Consider the following 15,935-nt stretch of genomic DNA (forward strand, 5'->3'; position numbering starts at 1 on the left):
ACGCCATCAAATGCAACCCCAGTTGTTGATCCCCAATATTTTCTATCCTTACCCACTTTGCGACCACACCTACCTGAAACTGGAACAAACAACAACTAATTTTTCCATGTATAAATCATATGCAAAATAATTTACCCACATTTTCACATCACTGTAGCCACTGAGAGATAACTTCTGCCCATCAGGAAACTGCACCAGCCACTACAGGGTGCTATTTACCTTGGTGTTACTGACTCTTTTCCAGTGTTACTTTCAATCATAATGACATACTCAACATGCACAATATTTCTTTTCTTACTGACCAGAACTATAAAGCATTGAGTAAAAATGAGAAAAGCTCAAGTCAACCAGGAGATACAAACTCCTGACCGCAATGTTGAGGTGCACATTTGCTACATTATTGAAGTCTCACACAGCTTACAACAGATATTCAAAGTCAAGCAATAACAGAAATAACAGAATATTACAGCACGGTACAAGCCCTTTGGCCCACGATGTTGTGTTGATCTAGATATTCCTAACAAAAGAATAATACACTGTAGCAGCTACTATGGTAGATGCTACTTCTTTTCTTTTGCTTGGCTTTGCGGACGAAGATTTATGGAGGGGGTAAAAAGTCCACGTCAGCTGCAGGCTCGTTTGTGGCTGACAAGTCCGATGCGGGACAGGCAGACACGGTTGCAGCGGCTGCAGGGGAAAATTGGTTGGTTGGGGTTGGGTGTTAGGTTTTTCCTCCTTTGCCTTTTGTCAGTGAGATGGGCTCTGCGGTCTTCTTCAAAGGAGGTTGCTGCCCGTCAAACTGTGAGGCGCCAAGATGCACGGTTTGAGGTGATATCAGCCCACTGGCGGTGGTCAATGTGGCAGGCACCAAGAGATTTCTTTAGGCAGTCCTTGTACCTTTTCTTTGGTGCTCCTCTGTCACGGTGGCCAGTGGAGAGCTCGCCATATAACACGATCTTGGGAAGGTCCCAAGAAGGTAGATGCTACTAAATAAAGGCAAACACATACAAAGGTAGTCAACTCAATACTGCTTTATTGCAGACATACACAGACCTTTTGTTCCCTGCCTGTAAATTAGCTCGTTAGTGAATACCTTCCGGTCCACAGGATCAGCAGGTTAAGGCTACGAGCCATGAGTGCCCCACGCCTTTAGGCAGGGGCCTTCATCTGATCCACTCACTGTACTTTGCCTCCCAGCACTGTTAGCCCACGATGTGTGAGATAAGTCTGTGCACTGACGGTGGCAGTTCGTAATACCGTACTGTGCGCCCGCTTCAACCCTGTTTTTCTTTCACCCATGTATGCCTGTCGAAGAGTCTCTTAAATGCTCTTTATGTTATTGTAATGGATAAATATATTTGGAGAAGTTGGTAATATTTGGGATTTTGGTAAGATTGAGTGTAGGTTACATAAATACACACACACATTTTAAAACAGATCTTATTTGAAAGACTGAAGAAATATTGAAGATCTCTGGAGAATGTTATTCACATTCATAAAATGAATGACCATTGTTTGGAAATGGAGCCGGATGACTTAAAGTACCTTTCTGCGGGGTGCTTTGAGGAAAATCACTCCTGGGTTTTGTTTATATAGCAGCTTGAGCAGAAGAAATTAGTTCTGTTGTGAGCAATGAACTCTGTGGTAGCGAGAAGAAAGAAGTTACCATCTGGAAAACCCTGACGGGGCAAGTTTCATCAGCGAGACATTGAGGTGAATAATGGTGGTACCTCAGTTTTGGAAATCCTGGAACAACAAATCTCTCTCTAAAAACCCTACAAGAACCGTCCTGATTGGTAAACATTTACCTTTCAAGCACCAAAACCTGGTGAAGTTTGTACATGTTCAATTCTGTGCACAGCAGAAGATTTCCATGCATCCAGAGAACTTGGAAGAAGGAGAAGTGAGATTGAAATGTGAACCAAAGAACTTTTCTTAAATTTATACACATTACAAACATGTGCACTAAGAATTAGAAGGGGGTTAATTTGGGTTAGTTAAGTATAGAGTTAAATTAAAATTTCATTCTATTTTCATGTTTAAATTTGATTAAAAATAACTTGTTTTAAAAACCACTTGTCTGGGTGAATGTCTATTGCTACTGGTTTTGGGATCCTTTGGGCTCGAAACAATATCTGCTTGGGTAATGACATTGGGCCTGTTTAAAATAGGAAATGGCTTCTACCAGCAGGAGTTTCTATTTGAGGGAAATATTGATAGGTGGCTGGTCACATACGTTTCCCAAAAATTAATACCCTCTCCCTCCCTAAACCACATTCAGCCCCATGACATCTTTCTACGTTGCATTACTGGGACCACCAAGGACCTGATCCATTTCCCATCTCTCCTTGCAATGCCAATATGGCAGCTGCCATTAAGAACTGACAAATCACATTTTAATTCAGCAAGCAAGATGAAAATCATCCTGACGTCCTGCTTAAAAACAAGGGTCAACAAACCTTCCTAATTTTGTCACTTCATTTTTATTTGGATTCCCATGGGGCATTAGTAAAAAATGTCCCATCCATTGGCTCACCAAATTATGAGTAAAATCATGATCCCTGTTCATGAAAACCCATAACATTCAATGTTACACAGATAATCTAGGAAGAATTCTGTAATAAAGTTGAATGAAACATTGAAAGAATTTCCCCCTTATAAACGCTGAGATTATGGTGCGCCAAGAGACCAGGTGAGCAAAAAGAGGTCAAATCACTGCCACACTCGGATAGTCCAAGATGGCACGGACTCCCCTTCACTGATGAGAAGGAGCCCACTCCTAGCACCATGTATGGGCTGAGGAGCCCTACACTTCCACGTAGCGGCAGCCAGCTGGAGAGTGACAACACGACACAATGACATAAAGCTGGAAGTCGGGAAGTACGTCACCAGAAGTGGGTGGGCCAGCGAGCACACATGGGGAGTTTAAAACAGTATGTGGTAGCACTTCCACAGCGGATGCTACAAGGTGATAACTTCTTACTTGCTGCAACCAAACAGGTCTGCAAGATACACCAACCTAAATAGAAAACATGACCAGAAATTCAAGAGATCATAAATTCAAAAGGATTGGTGAAATATAACCATATAACTATTTACAGAGCGGAAACAGGCCATGTTGGCCTTTCGAGTCCGCACTTGTTCACTGATTTTGTGCACCCTCTTCAGGCATTGGTCCTGGTAGATCTTCATTCAATAACGATGGACGAATTCCTTCTTCAGCTCCCTGAGCAGCGCTCTCTCTTACTCTGTATTGTTAACACCAAAGTCCCTATATTTTTCAAGGCATTCGGACGTAACTGAGAAACATGACATTTTAGACACATGGTACGTCAGGATCAGAAGGGTTGGAGCATTATTGTTCAGGTGACACAACTTTAAAAAATAACATCTAACTTTATGAAGAATGTGATGCTACAACAGGAAAAAGGAATGGAATCAGACACATTCTATGAGCATTGGGAAGCAAAGAACATTGGATTGGTTTTCCATCCCTTCCTAAGCGACTCAATGACCCCGACAGGTCCTCCCCGACCTGCGACCGTAGTACCACGTCGGGGGAGGGTGGGTCCACGATGGTCGCAAGTCAAGGTTTTGACCGCGTGCGAGGAGATCTGAAGTCTTAGAGCCTATTTTTAAAATCAAATGATTTGACAAATGAGAACAGAGACACAGGACACGTCAAACCCAAAATGTGTGGATTGACTTTGTGACTCAGTGTCTGGGGGTCCATGGGCTGGGGGCAGCCATCTTAATTTCAGTGCACATGCGCGAGTCCTCGGTTGGTCCTTGCGCAAAAGGTTCACTCATTGGCCGTCCGTTGGCACATGCGTATCAGCCGCACATGGTCGAACCGAACACCAAGTCGCGAACCCACCACGCATGCGCCAATCTCCTTCTTACCCCCTTGCCCACCCCCTCCCTCTGGGCAGCTCCCAGCCTCGCCCTGTCGGCACCATCAGGCCCTGCACCGACGCCTCGGCTCTGGGGCCTGGCGGGCTGCAGGACCGTGTGGCTGAGGAAGGTCCCGACGCCGCCACTAACTTCTTCCATTTTGCGCTCGCGGCGACGCGACAGACTCCGATCAGGCGATGCTGCCGCCAACGTCCCGCCTCCTCACAGCAAGAGCCAATCAACCCGCGAACCCGCCCATCAATCCAACCTGACTCAGCGTCCAATCCAATAGCAGCCTCACCGAATCAACCCATTGGCTCGCACAATTGATGCAACCAATCAGCGAGCGAGCGAACACACAGACGCACCCAATCAGCATCGCAAGACAGAAAGCAGAGCCAGAGGAAGGGGCAGCAAACCATTTGGCCCATCAACTTACAACTACCCCAACAACTCAATCAAATCCTTGGGAAACACGGGATCACTTTGTCCTGGCTCCAAGATTCCTCTGATCTCAAGGAATACATTGTACCCCAACTGCAAGGGAGACTATTTATTATCAATCTTTTCCTTCATATTTATTACCACTTACAATTTAATGCCTGTTACTTTTTTCAAAGTATCTGCATCTAAGTTTGATGCATATTATCCCGCTACGAATGGATATGGCAATAAACTCATCACAAGTCCATGGATCCCAATTTCAAATGAACCTTCAACAGGGAAGAGAATTCCAATGATATTACATTTTCATTGAAGACATTTCTTCAAGTCCAAGCAGCCGATCGGTTATTGGGAAATTGTGACACTTGGTGTTCGGCTTCTTTGCATTATCCTCTCTCGATCCAAGCTACCGTGTCCTCTCATAATGTTGTCAGGTCATCTCCCTCGTTCCCAACGACAAAGAGATCCATATTCAAACTTTCCTCCTATCACCCGCTTAAAACAAACCAGAAACAAGTCTGACGATCTTTGCTGCACTTCTCACGCTTTAGGTAAGGAAACCATACATGTGACTCCCGATGTAAATGAGGAAGACCATTTGATGTTTAATTGGAGCATGCGCGCTACTGTGAAGGGTGGAAAGAAGGACACACACTCAAGAAATCAAAGTCAAAGACTCCTTTATTACACTGGCAGCTCTACTTCTATTCTCTCCCCGCTACTGTCAACTAGAGTGTTGTCACATCCGTGTCGGCCTCCAATTGGTCAGTGTTCCCATCCTTGTTGATTCCTGCTGTGTGGGTTCGCCCCTGGGACGAACGTTGTTGGTCCCCATTGACTCTGCGTGGTCACCACATTCATCGGCCATCTTGTGTACAGGGTGGCATCCCAGTTAACATGATCCCCCACCACCCCAGAACCAGTGATTGGAGCACTGTTCGCTGCTTTTGGTCACCTATATCTGCATTGTTGGGGCTGAGTGGAGACCAGTTTGCTAATGTCCAGATGTGGTGGCTTGAGGTGTTCAATGGTGAAAGTCTTCACAGTTACCGTGAAGTGTGGAATGAACGATACACACCCAAGAAGTCAAAGTCGAAGAATGGTTTGTTGAACAGGAATCTCTTGTATACCCTCCCGCTGCTGACGACAGGACTTTTAAGAGACGGCAGCACTGGCCTAGGATTGGTGGGTGTTCCCGCCATTGCTCATTGCTTCCCGCTGTGCAGGATGTCACCTGGGATGAAGTTTGTTGGTTCCCGCGTGATCTTCGCAGTCACCGGGTTCGTCAGGCATCTTGTGTACTGGGTTGCGTCCCGGTTAGCGGGAGGCAACAACCATATATTATGGAAGAATGTGGAGCCCATATTTACAAAGGGTGGGTGTGAATATTCCCTTTCTCCTTTAGGCCTCAGTTTATGAAAAGGGACAATAAAGTAATCAATGCTCCCGTTGGTGGTCCCTTGTACTCATTTTTCTTCTTTTCCTTTTAGCAAGGGGATGGAGGGGGCAATGGGGGTGGTCTATGGGGAGATTTCTTTCTTCTTTCTTTTAACGATGCCAGATGTATTTGTATTTGATTTGTTTCATTATTAAGTGTGTGAATTCTATGGAACCAAACTGTGGAACACCTTTTCCAATTTCCAAATTTGTTTCCAGCTCTTCTATTTCTGACATGTATTTCTTCTTCATCCCTTTTGTATGTGATATTGTTTGTCCCCATAATATACAAAACAAGTGGGCGAGGAGGCACAGTTCGACTCGCAGAATAACTTTATCTGGTCACTAATATCCTTCCCAAAATCTGGTTTTTGAAGATGGGTGGGGTTCAAAGGCCATCTCTGTGAATTAGTTGTTTTTTTTCTGGCATCAAGATAGACAGGGTCAAAGGTTCAAGATAAGTATTCGCACGAATGTTCTCCGAATTTGCTGTGTTGATAACAAAGAAAGGCCAATCCGAGTCGAGGAATAATGGGGGGATTGGCCTCCACACATCTATATCAAATTTCAATCTTTCAGAAAAGCCAAGGTAGTTTTGGCTGCTTTTATTCGGGATATTGTCGAGGTTGACTTGTCCAGAACAGGATCCAGCAAAAACTAAAGTCACCCCTCCAAGTATATTTTGTCGTTCCCCCGATACCCTGAGAAAAATATCCTGAATAAAGAATCATCACTGTTAGGTGGAGGGAAATTTAAAAGTATCCAGGATTCTGAGTAAATCTGACCATCAACTAATACATCTCAGCCTTGTGGATCAATCATCGTCTCTCAAAGTGTTGTTATTGATCGCCCTGGCCTTGGAGTGAAAGAATGACGATGATGCCTGTCCTACCGATTCTTTCCTCAGTTTCTTATGCTCCTGTGTGGGAAGATGGATTTCTTATAGAAAGGCAATATCAATTTGCAGGTTTTTTTTCTGTAGGGTGAACTGGCCACTGACTTCACCAGCAGGCCTCGAAGTGACCCCGCCATTTTCATCACCATGAGACACCTCGATCTATTCTGGAGGTTTCCATTTCTATTCCTTACCGTGTTTGCTTTCAGATTTACTTTTTATGTCATTCTGCTGATCCAAGTTCTTTCCTTCTTTATTTGTAAGTATTTGGACTCCTTTTTCTTGGCAGCCAGCCCCAAGAATAGTTTTCTCCACAGATGTTGGAATTTGCTCAATAGCTGAATCTAGTTGCTTCGACTTTGGTCTGTGGTCCATACTGCAGCTGTCTGACCATAAGTGGGGTTGAGGGTGTTTAAAAGATGTAAAATGTATGTGTTTGGAGAGCCCCTGGGCCAGCGTCCGTCTCACTTCACTACATCATGTGACCCTCATGAGGAGATTTTGATGAAGGTTTGCTTGGATGGGAATTTGTGGAGGTACACCACCGGCCTACTGCAGGGGGAATCTTCTGTACCTGTAAGGGGACTGGACAACACCTGGCCGGCTGTCAATCAGTCGGCCTGAATGGATCAAGCCCCACCCAATCGGGTGTCAATTACCCTATGGGATATAAGCCTGCGCCAGCTTCCCAAAGCTCACTCAGAGTTACTACAGCTACAGCCAGCCTGGCTCTGTGGAAGTCTTTGTGATTTAAAGCTTGTTGTGCAGTCTTGTGTGTGTCTGATTCTGGCTAACAGCGCACCACAATTTAATCCACAAAATTTTCCCATGGCTGCCATGGAAAAACTCCTGAGTGCAGGGAGCCTTGAAGTCGTCCCAGAAGCCCAGACATGCTTCGAGATCTGGCAGCACGCGGTCAAGGCAATCATGGAGGCACACACAGGCGGCATCCTGGACTCAGATCGGAAGAGGCTGGACCTACTCCGGTCAAAGCTGGGTCCCCATGACTTCCAGGCACCAAAGGCTGCTCCACGTACAAGAGCACAATGGACACTCTCAAGAACTTGTACAAGCCCCCCATGAATGCGGTCTGTGCAAGATACCTCCTCAGCTCCCAAGCCCAGCAACCCAGGGAGATGGCTGAGTCTTACCTGGGACACATGCGAGAATTTGCCTGACCGTGTCTGATTGAACCCAGGGAAGGCTGATCCGGGACCCCTTCGTCTGAGGGCTACACTCAAGGGCCATCCAGCAGAAGCCGCTGGAAGATAATATCTACACCCTAACTAAGACAGTGGAAGTGGTCCGAACCCTGGAAACCTCAGCCCTGCACCTCGAAGCCTTTGATTCCAGGTTCCCCCAGGCTCCCTCATGGCCTTCTCACACTACAGCTGCAGCCCTAGACCGAGCTGGGGAGGAGAATGTCGCTGCGGCAGGTGCTCTTAAAACCAGCCGGCAGCTCAGCGGCCCTCTATGACCTCCCTGTTACAACTTCTGCCTTCCCTGACTACAAAGGTGCAGCATCCGGCTACGCCAGCGACGATTGCCATGTGTGCCCTGAGCACCTGGACCAGACCCCGCCCCTGACAGTGCCGCTCGGCGACAACTACAGCGACGTCATTTCCAGCTCATGGTGTGACGTCACTTCTGGCTGATGTAATGGCGTCGATGCCACCATCTGCAATGACGTCACTTCTCCCGGCACAATGAACATGAGTGGGGAAGGAGGACAGCCACACAGCGGGCCCCCACGTGCTGACACCAGATTGGGTCAGGCAGTGGACGACACGGAGGGCTCCCGACAATGATGAGAATGACGTAGTCAACACAGGTGATTACCAGGCCGCTCTGCCGATGCTCTCCATGCCTGTGTCCACCATCGGCTGTCGCACGCTGCATCCTTCAGCCCAGGACGACGCCATCTGGGCGTACATCCCCATCTCCAGGCAGCTATGGGGTGCGCAGGACCTCCTTGACCACCAGGGGCCGCTTCAGCCCTGGGGGACGAACATATTTATTTATGAATATTTTCAAAAATATACTTAATAAATGTTTCAATATCATAATATATGAAACTTTTTCTTACAAACAATAAACAAAAGCCAAATGGTCCCTCCCTCCCTCCCTCCTTCCAAACAAATGAATCCGCTCACCATCAAAGTTTATATATCTTTAAAATATATAGTATCCAATTGGGGAAACCATGCTTAAATAAATTTAATAGTTGCATTTATTGTCCTTTTTCTTTTTTGGGCCCCAATGTGGTCCAGGTCTGGCTGCCAGATCTTTACAAAAGTGTCATATTTGTTCTTTACGTTAGATGTGATGTTTCCATGTGTTTCCAGCTGTCCATTTCTGCCGTCCATTCTGCGATAAGTAGAGGGGAGTCCGACATCCAAGTGATCGCACCACTTTTTTTTGCTCCAGCCAATGCTATTTTTATCAATGAGATTGTATATTTGTTCAATTTGTTGCTGACATCCATAACATTACCTAGTAGATAGCACTCTGGGCTGCCTGTGAAAGCCACTCCTGTTATCCCGATTAATTTTTCGGTGATGTCTTGCCAAAATGGCCTCACCTTCACCCACGTCCATGTGGCCCGTCAAAAGGTTCCTGTCTCAGTCCCACATCTTTTTTTGTTTATCATTTACATCAATTCAAGCGTTAACTCAATAAAGAGAATATCATATAACAACAGAATACAAAATGATCCAAAACCTTTGGTCTATTTTCTCCCCACACCCTCCCTCCTCCTCCCCAAAGAATAATACAGTAGGTATTATTCCCAGAGTTATTTGATTTTCTAGCTAATAATTCTTAACCATGAACTAAAAAGAGTGGGTGATGTGGAGGATGTGGATGGACTTTTATTCTCCATATCCATGTACCATTCCCGATCTGATTCCTTCAACCAGAAGTCTTTTTTTTAACGTGACACCGTTTTGCATTTCATTGTCCCATCCCTCGTTACAAAACTCTCTGCTCTCCACGTTAGTGCTGCACATTGCTTCACTGCTATGTTTGATGTTTATCTAACTTCAGTTTTGTATCTGCTTCATATATATGACCAAGCACAAATATTCTCACGTCCTTTTGTATTTTAATCTTCATAATTTGTCCTTATAATTTACTGAAATCCTTCCAAAATTCTTCCACTTTTACACAGCTCCAAACCGAATGGAAAAAAAAGTCTCGATCACCTGATTACATTGAAAACATTTCTCGGAATAATTGGAGATAAGTCCATTTAATTTATATGGAGTATAGCAGAATTGATGTGGAGATTTTTATTTTTATATCTGGCATTAATCATATTTGTAACTCCCTTGACACAATCTTGACCCTATTCTTGAATTTGTATATTTCAATCTGCTTTCTACCTTTGTTTCAATTTATATAAATCCTTTTCCCCATATTATATTTGATGTCTAGAAAAACTCCTTCCCACATCTGAAACACATTTCTGATGTTTAGGTCATTTCTCTGGGGTAAGATAAAATTGGTGTAAAATATTAGACTGAACCAGTCCATATCCTGCTTTTCTAATTGATGTCGTGCTGTCCTTACACCAATCTGACCAGCTTCTTTCTGAAATCGTCAAATCCAAGTCCGACTCCCATCTTTTTCCTGTGAACTCTGCTATCCTGGTTTTAAATTTTCTCTCTGGAGAGCATCGTACATTTCATTGATAAATTTGGGTGTATTCCCTATCCAGACTCTTTGTTCCATTTAACTAATTTTAGGTGGGGTCAATGTTGGTCCCCATCTTTCTCTTAAGAACAATCTAAGCGGGAGAAAATAGAAGAAGGTCCCATTGGCCACTCCAAATTTGTGTTTAATTGTTTGAAGAATTTCTTCCGTGTTGCAATCTTCAAAATATCTTATACCTCTGTCATAACACAAATTTAATATTCTATTGCCTTTGTTCATATTTTGACACATTGGTACTTTTCTTGAGATCCCTACCTTTTTTCCCTACATTAATTTCTTGCCATGTTCTGAACGGATATATCTGTCTTTTTTTCTCGTGATTTGATTCTCCATTTATTGATAAAATACTTTGCTTCCCTCTTCCATTGTTGTCAGGTTCATGTGGGTCCCACAGGTTGAGAACCAGACCAAAGCAAAGGTACAAAGCACACATTTATTTCCGGGATGGAAGCAGGACAAACCTCAACACACACAGTACGCAGGGGGTAAATATACACTTCCAATAACAAGGGAAAAACTGACAGAGACTGGGGGAAATTACATGAACGTACACATTCAACAGTCAGGATCAAGGTTATACTACGAACCCCCACTCCTTGACTGGTACAGACACGGCTCTTGCTACCTGACCTCGAGTCTCACCCCAACCCAGTGTGGAAGGTGCTACTTATGAGCGACGAGGACTCGAAAGAGGCCGACCAAAGGGGCACATGGTCCTTATAAATTCTGGGGGCAGTACTGGGAGGGCCAGTCACTCAGGGCAGGCTGGGCCCCATTGGCTGCTGTGGTCAATGGCTCAAAGCTAAGTGCAGGGGCTCAGCAGGGGCCAGTCGAGGTGATACACCTGGGCCATTTGGGTGAAGGTCAAGGCTGAGTCTGAGTCTGGCCGGGCTGCCTGCATTGCAGCTCCTGGTGATTTAGGTGGGCCAATTGGGTGAAGGTGAGGCGTGAGTCTGGCCGGGCTGCCTGCACTGAAGCTCCTGGTGATTTAGGTGGGCCAATTGGGTAAAGGTCAGGGTTAAGTCTGGCTGGACTGCCTGCACTGCAGCTCCTGGTGATTTAGGTAGGCCAAATGCAAGGGTCACCTGGGTGACCTTGATTGGCAGGTAGTGTGTCCTCTGAACATGAGTGCAGCAGCGCCACCTGGTGATGGACACTGCCTCTCCATAACACACACACATGTGAAGGCATAAATGCGCACACACAAACACACACACAATCATACAGATGTATACATGCATACACGCATACACACTCACCCACTCCTGCACACACTCACACACAGGCATGCAGATTGATGTACACACACACACGAGTGCATGCACACATATACCTTCATACAAACATGCACACACACATTCATGTGCACACACAAATGAACAGATACACACACAGGCGTGCAGTCACACACACATGCACCTACGCCTCCATCCTCATGAACTCGTGCACAAACACATGTACACATGCACATGCACTCACACATGGTCTCACAGACTCTCACACACAATTGCATAAATCAAGATGAAAGTGGGAAAATGTTTTAGGCAGAAAAATAGATCAAAATGATTGGAAAATGTTACGTAAAGATAATCCCACGACTGCGGAGATCGGGCCGGCACAACGTGCGGAAATAAACAGTGGCATAGAATCATAGAAGATAGGAGCAGGAGTAGGTCATTCGGCCCTTCGAGCCTGCTCCGCCATTCAACGAGATCATGGCTGATCTTAAAGTTCAGTACCCCGTCCCCGCCTTCTCTCCGTAACCTTTAATACCCTTATACTGAAGAAATAGATCTAACTCCCTCTTAAATATATTTAATGAACCTGCCTCTACTGCCCTCTGTGGCAATGAATTCCACAGATTCACCACCCTCTGGGTAAAGAAATTCCTCCTCATCTCGGTCCTAAATGGTTTGCCTATTATCCTCAAACCATGGCCCCGGGTTCTGGACTCCACCACCATTGGAAACATCCCATCTGCATCCATTCTGTCCAGTCCTGCCAGAATTTTATATGTCTCTATGAGATCCCCTCTCAATCTTCTAAACTCCAGCGAGTACAATCCCAATTTGCGCAATCTTTCCTCACAAGTCATTCCTGCCATTCCAGGTATCAGCCTGGTGAATCGCCTCTGCACTCCCTCTATTGCAAGAACATCCTTCCTTAGATAAGGTGACCAAAACTGCACACAATACTCCAGGTGTGGTCTCACCAAGGCCCTGTACAGCTGCAGTAAGGTATCCTTGTTCCTGTACTCAAACCCTCTTGATATGAAGGCCAACATACCATTTGCCTTTTTAACCGCCTGCTGTATCTGCATGCTCGCCTTCAAAGACTGGTGTACAAGTACCCCTAGGTCTCTCTGCACTTCCCCATCTCTTAATCTATTGCAATTCAAATAGTAATCTGCCCTCCGGTTTGTATTACCAAAGTAGATAACCTCACATTTATCCACATTGTCGTGCATTTGCCATGTATCTGCCCAGTCCCTCAATTTATCAAAATCACACTGGAGCTTCCTGACCCCCTCTTCCATCCACACAACCCCTCCTAGCTTAGTTTCATCTGCAAATTTGGAGATATTACATCCAATCCCCTCATCCAGATCATTAATGTAAATTGTGAACAGCTGGGGTCCCAGTACAGATCCCTGTGGCACCCCACTGGTCACCGCCTGCCACTCAGAAAACTCACTAACATGATCCCCAGGATCGCAAACCAGCGTGGTTGGAGGCTCGGGCAGTACAAGACACGCAGCCCTAGAATGGGGCTGGCCAGACTGCCCATTACCAAAGCAAGATCAGGTTGGGGAAGAAGGCAAGAATGCAAGAATATTCCCATGGGCGGGAATCCCATTTACGTTAATCATGCGGCTGATTTCAGCCAATCAAACCAACGGCGAGAATTCCAACTGTATAAAAGGAGCCTTTCCAGCCACAGTAAAGTCAGAGTGTGTGGGTTTGTTCATAGTAGACTCTACAATCACCTACGTGAGTTGGGCCTTACAATCAACCTGGCCAAATGCCAGTTCAGACTGAGCAAGATTGACTTCCTGGGTCACAGGATTACCAAAGACGGGGCCACACCACTACCCAGCAAGGTGGAGGCCATCCGCAAATTCCCGAGCCCCAGAACGACCAGAGGACTACAGGAGTTTGTGGGGATGGTCAAGTTTTCTCACAGGTTAATCGCTGCAGCTGCTCGAGTCATATGCCCAATTTTCACCCTAGCAAAGGACTTGACCTGGGATGACTCTGCACGAGTATTTGTGGAAACTACGCTCCAGTCTACCCAGGCCAAACGCACCCACAGCCCTCACAGTCGATGCCTCAGGAACAGCGATTGGTGAAGTTCTGGAGCAGCAGAAAGGAGAAAGTTGGCTTCCGCTAGCTTTCTTCAGCAAGCATCTGCAGCCCTCAGGATTTCGACAGAGAGCTACTGGCGCTGTACTTAGCCATCTGCCACTTCCGGTACTTTCTCAAGGGAAGGGCTTTCACGGACCTCAAGCCACTGACATTCACCCTGGCTAAGATCTCCGATCCCTGGTCGGTACCCCGATGGAGACACTTGTTTTACATCTCGGAGTACACCACTGATGTGACACATCTCAGGAAAAGACAACATGGTCACGGACGCCTTGTCAAAGCAGAGTATCTACTGTCTGGCTAATGGACTGGACTTCGTGACACTGGAGAAGGCACAGGAGCAAGACGACGAGATCCCTCAGTACGGTCCGCCGTCACGGGGCTCCAGCTTCAGGACATCCCAGAAGATACAGGTAACACTGACCTCCTGTGTGATGTGGCCGCCAGACAGGTTTGACCCATCGTCCCAAAGGCATGGAGGTGACAAGTTGTCAACTCCATCCACGGGCTGGTGCAGCTATCAATCAGGACTACGGTCTTGCTAAAGACCAGGAAGTCAGTGTGGCATGGATTGTGGAAACAAGCCAGTGGGTGGGCCAAGATGTGCACGCAGTCCCAAACAGACAAGATACAGCAACACACCAAGGTCCTCCCACAGACTTTCAAGTCAATGGAAGGAAGGTTTGACCACATCCACGTGGACATAGTGGTGCCTTCACCAATCTCACAGGCTTTCCACTGCCTGTTCATGGTGGTTGACCGTTTCACCCGGTGGCCAGAAACAATCCCCTGGCTGACACATCCACTAGGTCCTACTCCAAAGCACTCCTCTAGTCCTGGGTACCAAGGTTTGAACTACCACACCACATAACCTCTGACATAGGAGCACAATTCACCCCCAGCCTGTGGAGTGATGATGCCAACCAGTGGGGCATTCAGCTACACCAAATGATAGCATACCACCCGCTGTCCAACGGGATGGTGGAGCACTTCCACAGGCACCTCAAGGTTTCCCTTAGGACCAGACTCAAGGACTCCAACTGAGTGGACAAACTTCTGTGGGGTCTGCTAAGCATTCATACAGCACTGCAGAAGAAGACCTCCATACACCCTCCACCGAGCTCGTCAACGGAGCACCACTCATGGTCCCTGGGTATTTTGTCCCACTGTCCAGAAGACAACAGGAGGATACAATCACCTTCCTGGATAGCCTGTGTGCACAGGTCAGTTACCTGGCTCCGATCCCACCCTCCAGACACAGGCAAGCCAACTTCAACATCTCCAAAGTCCGTAAAGACTGTGAGTCCATGTTCGTGCACAGAGGGCCAATACAGAAGCCTTATGAAGACCCCTTCCAAATCATCCCAAACAACAGAGCCATCTTCGAATTAGACATTGGTGGCAAACCATAGGTTTCCACCACAGACAGGCTCAAGCTGACACACGCGAACCCGACACAACCTGTGGAGATGCCAGCACCTCGTCACAGAGGCAGATCTCCAAAGGCATTGAGGACTGCATCCACGGACACTAGAAACTGTAGCAATGTTTCTTAGGGGGCGGGGTGGGTCATGAACCGCCACCACGGAAATCAGGCTGGCACAACGCACAGTAACAAACAGCGGCATAACTCATTAACTTGACACCCGTATCACGAACCAGCGTGGTTGGAAGCTGGGGCAGTACAAGTCAGGCAGCCCTAAAATGGGGCTGGCCAGGCTGCCCAGCTAACAGAGCAACACCAGGCTGGGGAAGAAGGGGATTCGTATGGAAGAATTTTCCCGTGGGCATGAATCCTGCTTATGTTATTCATGCGGCTGATGTCAGCCAATCAATCTAACGGCGGGAACTCCAACTGTATAAAATGCACCTTTCCAGCCTCTAAAAAGGCAGAGCTTCAACTCCCAGGGCTACAACGCAAATTATTAATGTTACCTACAGATTTGTACAAAATCATTGTTTGCATCAACTCTCTTTAATGCCTCAAAAATTAAAAAGATTTAATATCTTCAGAATTATGTCTCAGATGTGATAAAGAGATAGGTTCTTTTTGTCATTTGACTTGTCTGTGTCTTAAGGTTCAACCATTTGGGATATAAATTAAAGTATTTTTGGAGGAAATATATTAAGGTTAAACTTCCATTGGATCCAATGTTAATTTTGATGGGAAATATAGAGATGAAAAT

The 15,935-nt window shown here is 46.2% G+C and overlaps 1 protein-coding gene across 8 annotated transcripts in view; it reads right to left on the bottom strand.

Moving 5' to 3' along the window:
- Positions 1–407: 407 nt before the first annotated feature.
- The window catches only part of LOC138745728 (glycogen synthase kinase-3-like), a 66,165-nt gene continuing 50,637 nt past the window's right edge, over positions 408–15,935 (bottom strand). For 3 of the 8 annotated variants that reach the window (XM_069902998.1, XM_069902999.1, XM_069903000.1), the window contains exons 3-5: positions 8,510–8,667; positions 1,809–1,887; positions 408–986 (exon numbers count right to left, since the gene is read on the bottom strand). In XM_069902998.1, the coding sequence (XP_069759099.1) occupies positions 881–986; positions 1,809–1,887; positions 8,510–8,667 (343 nt within the window). In that variant the 3' untranslated portion in view covers positions 408–880. Of the gene's footprint in view, positions 987–1,808; positions 1,888–4,735; positions 8,668–8,914; positions 9,104–15,935 lie in introns of those variants that run through there. The other 5 variants (XM_069903004.1, XM_069903002.1, XM_069903001.1 and 2 more) reach the window with 3 other exon arrangements.

The sequence above is a fragment of the Narcine bancroftii genome, chromosome 11, assembly GCF_036971445.1.
Source record: "Narcine bancroftii isolate sNarBan1 chromosome 11, sNarBan1.hap1, whole genome shotgun sequence".
Taxonomy (NCBI): domain Eukaryota; kingdom Metazoa; phylum Chordata; class Chondrichthyes; order Torpediniformes; family Narcinidae; genus Narcine; species Narcine bancroftii.